Source organism: Molothrus aeneus, chromosome 9, assembly GCF_037042795.1.
Source record: "Molothrus aeneus isolate 106 chromosome 9, BPBGC_Maene_1.0, whole genome shotgun sequence".
NCBI classification, from domain to species: domain Eukaryota; kingdom Metazoa; phylum Chordata; class Aves; order Passeriformes; family Icteridae; genus Molothrus; species Molothrus aeneus.
The window spans coordinates 30,875,575-30,890,147 of record NC_089654.1 but is presented as its reverse complement, the minus strand read 5'-3'; the positions used below and the strand labels follow the sequence as shown (position 1 = coordinate 30,890,147).

Below are 14,573 nucleotides of genomic sequence, written 5' to 3'. Positions count from 1 at the left end.
TTTCCCCGGCCCTGCTGCTGCACATGTCCTGCCATGGATGCTGAGCCTCAGAGCATCCTCCCTCCCGCCCGCTGGGACAGACAGCTAGTCTGGGTCAGCCAGCTGCTCCCTTGATCATCCTGGCTCCAAGTCTCGGGCTGTTACCTGTGTTCCACACCACATCCCAGGCACACAGTGCAGCTCCAAAGCCCCCCAGCCCCGGGGTGCCCTCGGGGGAGGTGAGCTGAGCTGCCTGCAGAAGCGTCACAAGGAAACCATGCAGCCAGATCACATACCGAGTGTCTCTTCAGCGGGTTGGCCCCTACACATAGGTGCATCTACTGAATATACACATGCTTTAGCCACGGGATAGTGGGAACTGTGCCATGCGCGCCTGCTGGTGCTGAGCTAGTGCGTACAAGAGTGTGGAGGGCTCCATGGACCCTCCAAGTCCACAGTTCCTCCTGCCCAGCCACAGGAGGGTCCGAGTCTGGGGCCTGGTGGGTCACCTGCCAGGGCCCATGGCTTTGGCACCTACCCAGTTTGCTCAGAATGCTGGCAGCTTCAGGAGCACAGACAGGTGCCAGAATGCTGTGGGATGCTCAGGCTGGCAGAGCCCAGCTCAGGGGCTTCAGCTGGACTGTGATCCCAGGCTGAGAGCCAGGGAGAGCTGGAGCGCCCTGCTCCATGCCCATGGGGTTGTTGCAGGCATGGGCAGCAGGCAGCTGCCAATGAAACTCTGCTATACACATTCTTCTCCTGGCAGATGAAGATGTGGGTTAACTCTAGGGGAGGAGGACCTGGAGATTTCCCTATGGAACTAAAAGGTACTAGCATCCTGCTGCCAGCTGCCATGCATCACCTATGGGGCATCCAAAATGCATTTCTTGGGCAGTTGAGCTGCCCTGGAGTGGCTGTGGTCAGTGAGGGAATGTCCCCTCGGCACAGGATGCCCACTCCGCCCCGGCTGCACACTCCAGCAGCTGGGTGAGGTGCCAGGAGCGCCCCCAGTCTTCTCCCTGTGCAGCTGGGGCTGGCCAGCAGGGAGGGCGCTTCCTGCCTCTCTCTCCATGTGGCATGTCCAAAGCCCCGAATGTCCATGGAGTCTTTGTTTTCACCCCGCGATCGCACAGCCAGAGGCTGCTCCCAACTCCTCCTGAAGCAGGTGGTGGCTGCTGGTCTGTCCCTGCTCCAGCGGGCACACACCTGCACACATCCCTTCCCCAGGTACCTGCCCTGTGTGTGGGCCGAGCTTCCTCATGGAGAAAGTCCAGCTGAAGTTTGTCCCCTTCAGCCGGGCAAGAGAAGCCACTCTGTCCTGGTCCCTGTCACCAGGAACAGGCTGCACCAATAAATAACCCTCCCCCAGCCGCTGCCGGGCTCAGGTCCGTGGGGAAGAGGGAGGTCTGAGCTGTCCCACACCGAGGGGCTTTGCTGTCCTTGGGGGCCTCCTGTGAGGCCTCACTGCACAATGAGAACAAGAGCAGCTGCTCCAGGTTTATGGCTAAGTCCGAGTGAAGTGGCTTCGGTTTGCATCTGGGGCTCCTCTGGGCACAGGGAAGGATGGACCAGGACAGGCAGGAGCCGAGGGTTATTCTTCACTGGCTGAGTCCTGGAGAAGACGATGGATGTCCTGGAAGGAGGGACGATCTTTAGTGTCCCGTCTCCAGCAGCTGAGCATTAGCTTATAGACTGAGTCAGGGCATAGCATGGGCTGGGGAAGGTAGGTCTGCAAAACAGAAAGCAGAAATGGCAAAGAGAGAATTACTGCCTCAGAAACCAATGTGCAAACTGCTCCTGGAGAGCCCCGTATCTCAGGGTGCCCCATCTCTCCATGGCCCGAGATGGGGGCTGTGCTGCCATGTGCCCAGGGGCAAGATGACCCCAGATGGCACAGTGAGGCAGCTGGGGACACCTGCCTCTGTCCCTCAGACCCTAAAAGCTGCAGTGGGGTCAGTGAGCAAGCAGTGCCTTGGACTGTGTGAAGTGCAGCATTTGCCACGATGGGCCCTTTACCAGGACTCCTTCTGGAGGAGTTCCTGTCCCATAGCTGCCTCACAGCCAAGCTCCCTATCTGGTCACCTTAAAGTCTCTCCCCAGGCCCCCGATGTCCTAGGTCCACCCCTGTCCCGTCCATCCCATCCCGTCCCTACCTGCCGGCCCTGGTCGCGGAAGAACTCGCCGGTGTTCTCGATGACCTGCTCGTCAGACATGTGGGAGTAGGGCTGCTCCCGGCAGAGCGTGAAGGTCTCCCACAGCGTCACTCCGAATGCCCACACGTCACTGGCCGTTGTGAACTTGCCCTGGCCAGAGGGAGCAGAGCAGGGTCAGGCATGGGCTTTACCCAGAAGTTCCAGGTGCTCGGGGATCTAAACTTCATTCTGGATGCTTCAGCATCCAGGTCTGGTCCCAGAGAGGTGCTTGGCCCCACAGACCTGCTTTCTGCCTGAGGCCAGAGCCTGGTGAGCTCCAGGTCTGGCTGGCAGTGATTGCTCTGGACTTGCCAAGGACCCAGCTCCTGGCAAAGGTAAAAACCAACATTGCTCCCTCTTCCAGGCCTGACCACGGCCAGGATAAAATGCCAAGCATCCCGTTTAAAGGATGTCCTGCACTGGGACATTAAAAATCACCACAGTCCCCCCAGCCTGCCTCAAAAAGCTGCCACCACTCCCGCTGTCCCCATGCTTCATCCCAAATCTGGGCTGCAGTGAGCAGAGACCTCCCCCTCCCTCCTGCACCTCCCAGCCCAAGGAAGCAGGGCAGTGAGCATCCCCAGAGCCATGTCAGTGTCCATCAGAGGAGCCCCGGCCCCGTGTACCAGCAGGATGCTCTCCCAGGACATCCAGCGGATGGGGAGCACCGCCCGGCCCTGGATGCGGTAGTAGTCCCCACTGTAGAGGTTCCTGCTCATCCCAAAGTCGGCAATCTTGATGGTGTAGTGCTTCCCCACCAGGCAGTTGCGTGTGGCCAGGTCCCGGTGCACAAAGTTGAGGGATGAGAGGTACTTCATGCCCGAGGCGATCTGGGTGGCCATGAACCGCAGGTCACTGTTGGGGGCACACGGGACGAATGAGCAGAAGGAAGGAAGGACAACAGCCAGAAGGTGCATGGCTCCAGGCAGGGTGTCCCAGGAGCAAGCAGCACTGCCTGCCCCTGCTCTCCCAGGCAGCCCTACCTGATGGTGGGTGTGTGGGCAGCAGCAGTGCCGCCTGCCTGCTGGCGGGACAGGAACTGGTTGAGGTCCCCATTCTCCATGTACTCGGTGATCATGCACAGGGGGTCATCTGTGATGCATACCGCCAGCAGCCGGATGATGTTGGGGTCCTTCAGCCGTGACATGATCTTGATTTCCTTCAGAAAATCATTCCTTTCCGGAACAGAAACCACACAGATGGGATAGACAGACCCAGAGGGCCACAGAGGTGAGTACAGACTGGCCAAGAGTGCCACCCGCCCACCCAAGCCTCCTGAGGACCTGTGGGCCCCTTCCGCTGGGACTAGAGAAGATGAGCTGCAGGGTGGGCTCAGCAGGTAGGTAGGCACTGGGGAGCTGGTTAGGACCAAGGATCCTGACGTGTGACAGCCCAGCATCCCCAGAGAGCTCAGGTGTGTGGTCCTTGCAGCTGCACTGACTGAGCATATGGCCGATGGAGACACGGAATGCTTTCCAAGCATCCCAGCTCTCCTGGTGAGGCTTTGCACGTGGGCAGTGCTGGGGTGTATGCCCCCCTCAGCCCCTACCTGGCATTCTTGTTGGCATCTGCCCGCAGCATCTTCACAGCCACCAGCATGGGGCGGTCAGAGCTGCCATCCAGGCCCTCCAGGGCAAAGTCCTTCCCTGTGAACTTCTCCATCCCTTCCACTTCACAGAGGTGAACCTGGGGGAGCAAGGGGCAGCCATTACATTGCTGACTGACAGCCTTCCACAGCCCCTGCGAGCTGGGAAGAACTTTGCCTGAGTGCTGCTCAGAGCAGGCCCAGTTCCCGCTCACCTCCCCAAACTGGCCTTCCCCCAGCTTCTCCTTGAAGGTCAGCAGCTTCCTGGGGAACTCCTCGACGGCCACATCCTTGCCAGCGAGCAGGTCCATGGTGAGGGCTGGCACTGAGTAGGTATTGCCGCCCGTCACACCCTGCAGGTTCACAATGTCGGCCTCGGCGTAGTGCGGGACGCCCTCGGGGACACTGGCCTGCGATGGCTTGGTGGGGCTGCTGCAGCCTAGGGGGACACAGCGGGGCCAGCCCTGCCATGGGTGTCCTGCCCTGCACCCTCTGCTCCCTGGGGCTGCTCACACGCTGCCCCTTCTGCCCCAGAGCCCCCGCAGGGCTGCCTTCCTGCAGGCAGCGCAGGCTGCTCCACTCTTTCCCCACCAACGGCAAACATCAACCAAGCCCTGAGCACCAGGGGAGCGGAGATCGATGCCTGGCCTCCACATCATTGAGGAAGAGGTGCCAGAGCATCCCAAGGATAACAGTGGGATACAGCTTAGTCTGGCAGTGGATGTCACTGACGGCTCTCAGTCACAGGCTTTTTGTGACCTTCATGGGGGATGCATGGGGACTTGTGTGACCTCTCCCTCTCTGACAAAATGTTTGGGGAGCGGCCAAAAGCTGGGGCTGGAGAGAGGGGGCTGCAGCAGGCTCAGTGAATGGTGTCCTGGCTGTCACCTGTGAGACGGCTGTGAGCATGCAGGGTGTCCTGCCTCTCACCTGTGTCCTCCTCCCCCGCAGTGAACTCGGGCAGCTTGCGGATCAGGCGGGAGGGCTCCTGGTAGTCGGGTCCCAGGGGGAAGATGCGGTCATAGGTGGAGCTGGACTCCTGCTCGCTGGGGGAGGAGGAGCGGTTGTGGTTGAACATGCTGGATTCACTGGGCAGGGAGAGGCTGACGGTCATTTCATCATCCAGCATCCTCCGTGATGCCTGTGACAGCAGGGCAAGGGAGGAGAGAGGTGGGGTTCCCCACAGCATGGGCAGGATGGCACCAGGGATGTGACCAAACCTCCTCTCTAGTACCTTGTCCCTAGGTTGCCATCCCTGCCTGAGTTTGTCCTCATGTTCCCCCCTTCTCTTGTCTGCCTCTATGGAAAAGGGTTTAACTTCATCAGTTCTGTGAGTGACCTTGTTTAGGTGGTGGCTGTGGTGAGAACCCTCCACATCCAGGCTCCTGTTCCCCAGATCAGCTTCAGGACAGAGGGATGGACAAACAGGAAAGTTCCAAAGTCACCACCCTGCTCAGCTAAGTCCCCTTCCTTGGGAGATGGGTGAAAAGCCTTTCTGAGGAGGGGAAGGGAGCATCAGCGCTTGCATGGAGTCGGTTTTCTCCGTGCTGAGCTCCCAGAAGAACCTGCCCAGAATGACCCCAACACCACAAGGCACCTCACCAGCCACACCACCCTTGCCCACCTTCTCCAGCATCTTCTGCCAGAACTGCCGCCACAGTATGATGACAATGATGGCCACCAGGATGAAGATGATGGCCACCAGGCACCCGATCAGGATGCGTGTGTTGCTGTCGTCTACCTTGAGTGTGGGGTCTAGCCGGAGAAGGGGACAGAGAGGGCCGGTCACAGTGGGGAATGGGGAGACCCCCTGCCCCTTTCCTGCATGGGATGGGGCACAGTGCCCACCCAGCACAGGGTGACATTGCTTCCCATGCTTACCGTAAGTGGTGGGGACCACGGGTGCCTCGGCAGGGGGCACTGAGTTGTTGTACATGGCTGCATCTGGCCAGGGAGAAGAGATCAGGGTGGGGGTGTGGATGGCCCACAGCCCTGCCACCTCCTTGAGCCTCCCACCCAGGAGAGCCTGGTCCCCATGAGGCTCATGGCAACCAGTACCTGACTGGAAGGTGATCTCACTGAACATCATCCATGTGTCGGCGAAGTAGTACTGGCACTTGATGGCACTGGCCATGCGGTGGAGCAGAGGCACGGTGACGAAACGGGCGCTGGGGTTCACATCATCCAGCACCAGCACCGAGGACACGGCGCTAGGCTCCCACTCACTGGCGTCGGCGCGGAAGTAGCACTGCACCTCCCTGAAGATCTTCACACCTTTGGCGAACATGTTGTTGCAGTGGACCTGTGGGGCAGCCTGTCAGCACAGCCACCGAGGGGCACAGGGAGGGTGACAGGGCGGGGGGGGTGAGGACCTTCATGGCGGTGAAGTTCCTGATGCGGTCAAACTCGAAGGTGATCTCCACATAGCCGCCTGCCGTGCTCTCGTTGCGCCAGCCCACGTAGTCGTAGCCTGGCCAGACATGGTACTCGTGGGTCTGCGTGAAGTCGTCCAGCCCCGACACCCCGTCCGTCAGCTGGCCCAGGCCCTCTGTCATGCTGGCATGTGCAAAGGGACAGAAGGAGCATGACTCTTGCCAGTCCCACAAACCTGCAGCACCCAGCACCCCCTGGCAGCTCCTCACGGGCTCCAGGACACTCAGGGGGGGATTTTGTTCCTGATGTTCTCTCTGGAAAAGGCTGTGGGGCGCTTAACATGTGGTGCAGCTAGAGCAAATCCAGGGGAAGGGCAGGAGCTGCTTCCCTCATGATGTGCAGCCTTCCCAGGCTGGCCATGTCCCCTACCTCAAGGACACTGCAAGCATTTGCTCTGCTGAGGATCAGCCTGAAAATGCCCCTCACCTGCTGCCCAGCATGGCACGCAGTCCTCACCTGTACCCAAAGGCCCCGTCGTACACTGAGTCATTCAGGTAGATGATGGTGCCCCCAGGAAGGATGAGCTGCTGCCCGACCGGCGCGTTGTAGGACACCAGCCCATCTGCAGGGAGGGAAGGGTGAGTGCATGGGCACCCCGCCAATCCCGGTGCTGCAGGACAGACAGCCCCCACTGGGATGGCCAGCACCCAAGCATGGGGACACAGGGACAGGCAGGGGACTGCAGCACACACCCAGCCAGGCGCAGCCGTACAGCTCCACGCGCAGGCAGACGTTCATGGAGTGGTCGGTGACAGGGATGAAGCGGACAAAGCGGGCGATGAGGGGCGGCTCCAGGTCCTTGAGGACGATGTCGTAGGTGTTGGTGTTTCCATCCAGCACCTAGAGAGAGAGAAGCATGGTGGGGATGGGCAGGAGGTGCCTCCTCACCCACCACCCAATGCAGCCCCCACCCGTCTCCTCACCTGCTTCCCGTGCCGGTTCCTCCAAGAGATCCAGCGGGTGCCATCCCGGCTGTAGTTGATTTTATACATGGGGGCAAACTCATTGCCATGGCCCTTGGCGTGGCGCCCCTGGGTGCCCACCAATGTGATGAAGTGCAGGGCTTGCAGGTCAATCTGCAGGAACTCCTTAAGGTCATTTGGCTCCACTGGGGTCTTGGGGCACCAGGCTCCATCGCCCTCCTCCGAGTCCAGCCTGAGAGCCCAGAGTGGAGGAGCTGTTTGCAGGTGGCTGAGGCCAGCCCCATGTCCCCCTTCTCCCTCCATGCTAGCCCAGACCCTGCTGTGGCTATTGCAGGAGGGTGCCCACACTCACCGTCCGTACTTGGCAGCCGTGGAGTCAGACCAGTGGCTGGAGGCTGAGATGTCCTCGTCAGGGATGTGCCCACCCGACATTCCCAAGGGGTACCGACACACCGCTGCAATGACACCAACAGGGCACTGAGCAGGAGGGAATCCCTCCATGGAAATGGCCTGGGCTGGGGCACATCCACTGTGCCCCAGGGCAGCACTCTCCATCCCTCTGGCTCACAGAGAGAGGACAAAGCAAGGCAGGGACAGTCCTGCCAAAGCAGGCACCTTCTCAAGCAAGTGAAGCCTCTGGCCAGAAGCGGATGCCAGCCCAGCTCCAAGTGAAGTAGGAAGAAGGGGAGGTGGCTCCAAGGCCTAACAGGCACGCAGGGCCCTGTCCCCAGGGATCTCCTCAGCCTTGCTGGCAAGGATCTTGGCTGTGGTGGACAGCCTGGGAGCTGGCACTGCTGTCCCCATGCTCCTGGGGGGCCACTTGCCCAGAAACCTCACTGCAGCAACTGTGCCACACTGCCCACTGCTCCCTGTCCCTGCCTGAGGGAACAAGTGACCAAGACAGGCACTCATCCTCCCTGATGACCCCTCAGCTCCCACCCCCAGCCCTGCTCCTGGCTGGGCTGCAAGTGGAAAAGTACCCAGGGTGGCAGGCGGGCTGCACCCCCGAGTGGCAGCCGACTCCTTCAGCACCGCATCCTCACTGCTTCACAGGAGTTATTTTTTCACGCCTGGCTGCCAAGAGCACTGCTGAAAGGGTGGCTTGTTTGGCCGTGTTTACCGTCTGGCTGCCGGCTCCAGCCCACCGCGGTCCTGCCACACACCACCCCGAGCAAACACCCGCACCGAGGGGGCAAGGACGGGCAGGACACTGCGCCTGGGCCACCTCCTACCCCACAGCCCCCGGCCCGCCTGGCACTGCACCCACAAAGAACCCACGTCCCATTGTGTCACCATCCCCGGGACCCCAGACACAGGGATCATATCCTGCATCAGGCAGAAGGATGAGTGCATCTTCATCGTGAGCTTTGGCACAGGGGGAGCATCTCTTCTTGTCTCTTGCTCTCACACTTGTCATGCTCTGCAGAGCACAGCTCCCGCTGAATTCCCGTTCAATTCTTGCCAAACACAGGGCCAGCCCCGTGTTTTTGTCTTGGTAATGACAATCCTGGCCAGGCAAATCCAATTCTGCCAGCCATTGATGTTTGCAGGAGAAACAGGATTGCCTCCCTAAATAAACACAGTGCAACCTCCAGGGAAGACCCAGCTAACTCCTCCCACAGATGGAAGAAGCCTTTGGAGGGACTTGTTAAAGGAACTCCGTGGGGAAACCCTGGGAAAACCTGGGCTCTGTCCATCCCTGCAGCACAGGATGGGGCTGAGCCCTGCAGGAACAGCCATCTAAACACACTTGTGCTGCTGGCCGGCGCAGTGTTGTGGTTTCTGAGCAGAAGCCAGGCACCCAGTCAAGCCACTTCACCAAAGCCAGCCTTGATTTGCTGCAAAACCCCCAGAGAAGGCACAGCCCAGCAGAGAAAACAACAGCTTGGCACCTGGGCAGCCTCCAGCCTCAGTGAGCCCCCATGGGCAAGGGCCCCGCTCAGAGCCCAGGCCTGAAGCGCTTTGCCATGTCCAGCACCCTGCCAGCTGCCAGGGGCCACACAGCACCTGTGGCACACTGGGGGGGCTCTGAAGGTCACTGCAGGTGCCCAAGTGAGGTGCAGGACAGCAGAGTGACCAGGCAGGTGCAGGCTTGGGGGCCATCACAAACTGCTCCCAGAGCTGAGAAAATCCCAGAGATGATGGAGACGATGCGAGTCCAAACTTGGCCATCTGGCAGGAGCAGGGAAATGAAATTATGGCACCTGCAGCCACCTGGTCCCTGTCTGACTTACCGGGGTTGACCTGGCCTCTGGCAGCACGTGGCACGTGCAGCAGCAGCAGTGGCAGCAGTGGCAGCAGTGGCAGCAGTGGCAGCAGGGCCAGTCTGGTGGCCGACATGTCAGCAGGCCTGTGGAGACAGAACCAGGGCTCGTCACACTGAGGCAGCCGAGGAGGAGGCAAACACCAGCCCTGCTTGGGGCAGCCAGCTGAAGGTGGGAGCACTTCTCCTGCACCAGACCCTGTGTCCCCACCTCAGCCTCAGAGGAGGAACAGAGCCCCAAGCTCAGATCTGTGGTGGAGGTCACAGGGATGCCAGACCCCACCCCTGGGAGCCATGGTGTGCCACATCCACATGGAATGGCCACAGGACCCGCGGGAAGCTCCCTGGGGCCAGCACTGGCCACCTCCACCGCAGGGCACAAAGGCTCTGGCCTGGCCACCCACCCTTGGCTGCCTTTGAAAGAAGAAGTTGCACAACCCCATCACATCAGACAATAATAGCAGGGTGCCAGAGCGGTTTCCTGCCTGCTGGCTTCGAGAGAGGAGAGCAGATAATCACCCGAGATTTACAGGGTATTTACTGGGATAGCTCCCCATGGCAGAGTGATGCCAGGGCCTTGTGTGACACAGAAAAGTGTGACAGAGGGCGTGGGAGCCACCTTGCACCCTCTGCCTCGAGGGGAGCATGGGATGGGGCTGGAGGGGACCCGGGGGTCCTGGGAACGGGGCTTGGGGAGAAAAAGGACTGGTGCTGCCAGGCCTCTCCTCAGAGGGGACAAGGGGACCTCCCCAGGACGTGCCTGCCCTTGTGTCAGGGCTGTCACCACAGCCATGGCCTTGGCCCTGGCTAGCCCTCAGCTGCCAGGAGCTCCCAGGGCCCGAGCAGCTCCCACTGTGCCCACACACCTCTGGGCCACCACCATGGGGCGTGGCACCATGCCAGGGGAAGCACCAGGGACACCCCTAAACGTCACCAGCCCTGCCTCAGGCTCCCTGAGCCCCCCTTATCTGCCAAGAGGACACTTTCAAACCAGTACCAGATGCAATCAGTTCTCTTTCTATTTAAAAAGGCTGTTTTAATCTAGTTTAAATGCACATTAACCTTTGAGAGAGCAACCTTCTAACCTGGGGGTTAAAAGGACTACAGCTCCTGGCCAAACAGGGCCTGGCTGCTGGGGTAAATTCCAGCCAAGCCCACTGCACCAGGGATGTCTGTCCTGGCTGGCACCTCCCTGAAACAGCCCAACCACTGATGCTGCAGGTGAATGCCTGGTTGTGTCCCTGCATCACCCCACGGCCTTGTCCCCACTACAGAGAGAAAGGCTAAACACACCCAAAGCAGCTGCCCACATCCCACAGAGCCAGCTGGGAGGTGCCGGGTATGGCCCTGGGCGCTGCCACAGCTGGGGCTTGGCATGGCAGGAGCGAGAGCGGAGCTTGCTGTGGCCACACCAGCACCCAGGGGGAGAGCAAAACCCCAGGAGCTGCCACCTGCCCTCTGCAAGGAGCTCTCTGCACCCCACAGCACCCTGCTGGATTCCTGGGAGACTCTGCCAAACACCACAAGTAGACACCTCCACTTGGGATAATTCACACCCCCCCCCACTTTTTCTAATTTTCCTTTCTTTTTAAAGCCCATATGTGGTTGCTTTTCCCCCCCTCTATTCCCAGCTGGGAAACTGTAGCTAGTTGCAACTAACTCAGCTGCAACTGGGAATTTCAGCTGCATTGCCCAGAGGCACACACAAGAAGCTCCTGCCAGTTCCCCACGAACATTAAAATCTTAATTTCCTTCTGCATTCCAAAAAATATCCAGGGATATTTTCCCCACTATTCTTTCAGGCTGAGTAAACTCTTTAAGCATCAGGATATCACATGCTGTAATGTCCTGCAGGGAATGCATTTACATTTAGCCTAGTATAGGGAAATCATCCCCACGTAGCCACTGGGAAGTGCTCATTGCTCCTCAGGGGTGTGGGGCTGGGGGACAGTGTGGGGACAGTGACTCAGGCCACAAGGCTGAGGGCTAAGGGACACACGGCCAAGCACAGGGGCAGTACTGGCAGCCCAGCTGGAAATCAGTTTTGTGCCACCAGCCCCGCAAAAGGGATGGCTTTGCAACGTTTTGACTGAAAATGTTTGCTGAAATTTTTCAGTCACTGGAAAGTTTTAGTGTAGACAGCTTTTGGAGCTCCTCCTTGCCTGGGCTTTGAGTTTCCCTTGGCTGCTGCTTTTTTGTTGTTTTCCTTTCTTATTTCCCCCCTTCCTTATTCCACTGAAATAACCAAGGAAATAACTGGGGGAGAAACTAAATTCGCTTTTGTTAAGAGACAACCCCCACCCGAGCCATGATCCCTCTTGCTCTCAGCCAGTTCCAAGTGAGGTCCCCAGCTGGGCAAGGTCCCCAGCTTGCTTCCCAGGTGGGCACTGCCACCTTTGCTTCATCAGGAGGATGCATCACGCATGGGGAGGAGGCTGGATGGCAGCAGCCTGCACCCCTTGTGCACACCAGGTCCTGGACACAAGTCTGCCAAGACTTCTAGGGCTCCTGTTGCAGAGCCCCAGTCCTCACACGGGGCTGGGGCTGCCCTCCTGCTGTGTGAGACAGGTCAAGGCCACTCAGGGAATGTCCCTGAGTGAAGACAACCTGGCTGTGAGCCCGGCCCAAGGATGTTTGGATAAGGGGGTTCAGGATCCCTGCCCCAGCTGGCACTACAGCCCCCAGCATGCCGTGCTGCTGGCAGCCTTGGTGGGAGCACAGTGCAGCATGCCGGGACCCGTAGTCCTCCTTCCTTCCAAAAATGCCATTTTAGACTTTTTCTGGGCTGGATGCAGCCCCATTTCCTGCAGCAGCAAGTGCCTCTCCAGCCACGGGCTCGCTGGCTCAGCCCGGGGCATCGCAGCTGTCCGGGGTGCGAGGAGCAGCCAGCACATCCCCATGGCTCCAGCTGCCCCGGCGAGACCTGCCAGGGGCACGGCTGGGGGCCTGGGGACACCGTCCTGCCAGGAGCACGGCTGGGGGCTTGGGGACACCGTCCTGCGGGTGCTGCATACTGCGAGTGCTCCCTGGCAGCCAGGCGCTCCCAGCCGTCGCCCCGCTGTCAGCAGGGCTCCGCAGCATCGCCCCAACACCACCCAGGGCTGGCAGCCACGAGTGGGCTCCCAGCACCAGCACGGGGGCACGATGCTCACGAGCACCAGGGCAGTGGCCTTGTGCTCCCCCTCCCAGTGTGACCCGGTGCCTGGATAAGGGACCCTGGGGACAGCAGGGCCTCCCTGGCTGACCAGCGCTGCCGCCAGCTCTGCCAACAGACACATAGGCGGGAGCTGAGGAGGGACACCAGGAAACGCCGGCCTGGCACGAGGCACGGGGGGAACCGCTGGCGCTGTGGGGTCAGCTGGCGAAAAGGGGCCAATTGTCATCTCTCCGAGTGAGGACAGTGCCCTGCTGCTGCCCCAGACCCTTCCCGGACAGAGCTACACCTCAGCCCCTCTGCCTGGGCTCCGCCGCGGAGCCTGAGCCGTGTCCCCCCACCGCGCCAGGCCAGGAGGGTCACACATCCCCACACAGCCCTGAGGGACCCCGAGGGACTCACCGGAGCGCCGGAGGGCGGGCGGGCTCCGCGCCCCTCGCCCGGGCCGGGGGAGCCAGGTGAGGAGCGAACTTCCCCGGGCTGATGCAAGATGCCTCTGGGAGCTCGCTCGCATTCTGCGGATTCCTGGGAGCCGGCCAGAAATCCCACAATCCTACATCTCGCACATTTGGTTTCAATTAGGGAGCGGAGAAGGGGAGCTAGTCAGCGATCCGGGATGGCGTTTCGGCAGAGGTTATTTTCCTCGGCCCGAGGGAATGTGCGCAGAGCTATAATTTACAGCAAAACCCATTCATAGCGCGAGAGAAAAAAAAAATAAAAAGTCCCCGTGGCCAGCAAGGGAACTTAAAGCAATAGGCAACGTTTCACTTTCCAGTGCCTGTCCCGTGGCTGTGGCACGGCACACGCGTCCAGGACCCTCCTCCTGCACTGTGGGGCTGGGTAGGAGATCCCCAAAATGTGGGTGATGGGGACACTCCACAAGACCCCAGGGCTGGCCCAGAGGGTCCCACATAGGCTACCCCTCTCCGGGCCCCGGGGGAATGATCTGGGACTCCTGCACGGGCACACGTGGCCAGGACAGCAGCCAAAGGACCAACCTGGCTCAGGGCACGGGCTTGGGGCTCCAGCTCTCCGAGCTCCACGCAGAGCTCGTGGCTTGACATCATTTCCAGGCACTAGCCTGGCACGGTGGCCACCGGCTACGCAACGAGGCAGGGAGAAAATAATAATACTACTACTAATAGTAATAATAATGGGCTCACATTAATTTTTGTGCAACATCAAAAACCACAATTAAAGAACTTTTTCAAAAGAATTTTTAGACTGTTTTGGCTGTGGTGAATTCCATGCTCACATTATGGGAAGGAAATAGCACCCCCGGCAGCAGGCCACCAACTCCTGAAAAAGCTTTCCTGTCCAACTAGACACCCCAAAGCCCCAGGGCTGTAGCCCCGCTCCTAAACCTCTTTAGCATCATGAAGTCTCCAGACAAACCAACTGAATCACCGGCAGGGGAAGCCACGCACTGCTCCCAGCAGACACTGGTGACCCTTGTCACTGCCACCAGAGAGGGGCTGCAGCACCAGCTGACCAGCACTGCCCAGGGCGACAGAGGCAGGGCATAGCTTCCCCGGGGCTGCCAGGGAGCAGGTCTGAGCAGTGCCCCATGTGCTGCCCCAGATCAGCTGGCAGGGAGAAGCACAGGCTGCCCTACGTGCACACTGGCACAAACACCAGCCAGCTCTGCTCCACTCCCCTCCTGCTACCTGGAAGTGCTGCTCAAATGACTTGGCAGCAGCCAGCACCCTGGCACTCTGCCCCAGGACCGAATGCAAAGGTGGTGGTCTGCAAAGCCCAAAAGCCAAAGGCCCGGCCATGCACAGCCCAGCCAGCCTGTGGTGAGCCAGCAGGAGACAGCACCAGCCAGGACCCCCCATGCTGCCCTGGTGGCCCTGGCACAGTGCCTGGGGAACCCAGCAGTCACCTTTGCACCTGGGGGCCACGTGGTGACTTCCCCCAGAGGGAGTGGTTTGGGTCCATTCCCAGGCCTGCAAGGGAAAATTGCCTGCCAGGCAGCCATGGGGCAGTGAGAGGCTGTGGCCACATCAGGATCAGGAGAGGAGCTGGCCAAACTTTCCATCCT

General features: G+C 60.0%; 1 protein-coding gene across 1 annotated transcript; it reads right to left on the bottom strand.

Moving 5' to 3' along the window:
- Positions 1 to 267: 267 nt before the first annotated feature.
- DDR2 (discoidin domain receptor tyrosine kinase 2) lies at positions 268 to 13,043 on the bottom strand. The gene is made up of 18 exons (XM_066555208.1): positions 12,932 to 13,043; positions 12,505 to 12,637; positions 9,347 to 9,462; positions 7,465 to 7,567; positions 7,113 to 7,344; positions 6,882 to 7,029; positions 6,646 to 6,751; positions 6,129 to 6,312; positions 5,815 to 6,058; positions 5,638 to 5,700; positions 5,381 to 5,511; positions 4,687 to 4,897; positions 3,972 to 4,195; positions 3,721 to 3,857; positions 3,155 to 3,346; positions 2,798 to 3,026; positions 2,133 to 2,282; positions 268 to 1,708 (listed from the first exon to the last, which is right to left on the bottom strand). Exons 1-18 carry the CDS (start codon positions 13,041 to 13,043, stop codon positions 1,571 to 1,573), a joined length of 2,853 nt encoding a protein of 950 aa, XP_066411305.1. The 3' UTR covers positions 268 to 1,570.
- Positions 13,044 to 14,573: the final 1,530 nt, after the last annotated feature.

What these genes read in the sequence shown, in the direction of transcription:
- DDR2 (XM_066555208.1), bottom strand. Translation starts at nt 13,043, where the DNA reads ATGCGAGCGAGCTCCCAGAGGCATCTTGCATCAGCCCGGGGAAGTTCG. An exon ending in GCCCGCCCTCCGGCGCTCCG is followed by an intron (nt 12,638 to 12,931) that starts GTGAGTCCCTCG and finishes GTCTGTTGGCAG; the next exon opens with AGCTGGCGGCAGCGCTGGTC. An exon ending in GGAACCGGCACGGGAAGCAG is followed by an intron (nt 7,030 to 7,112) that starts GTGAGGAGACGG and finishes CTCTCTCTCTAG; the next exon opens with GTGCTGGATGGAAACACCAA.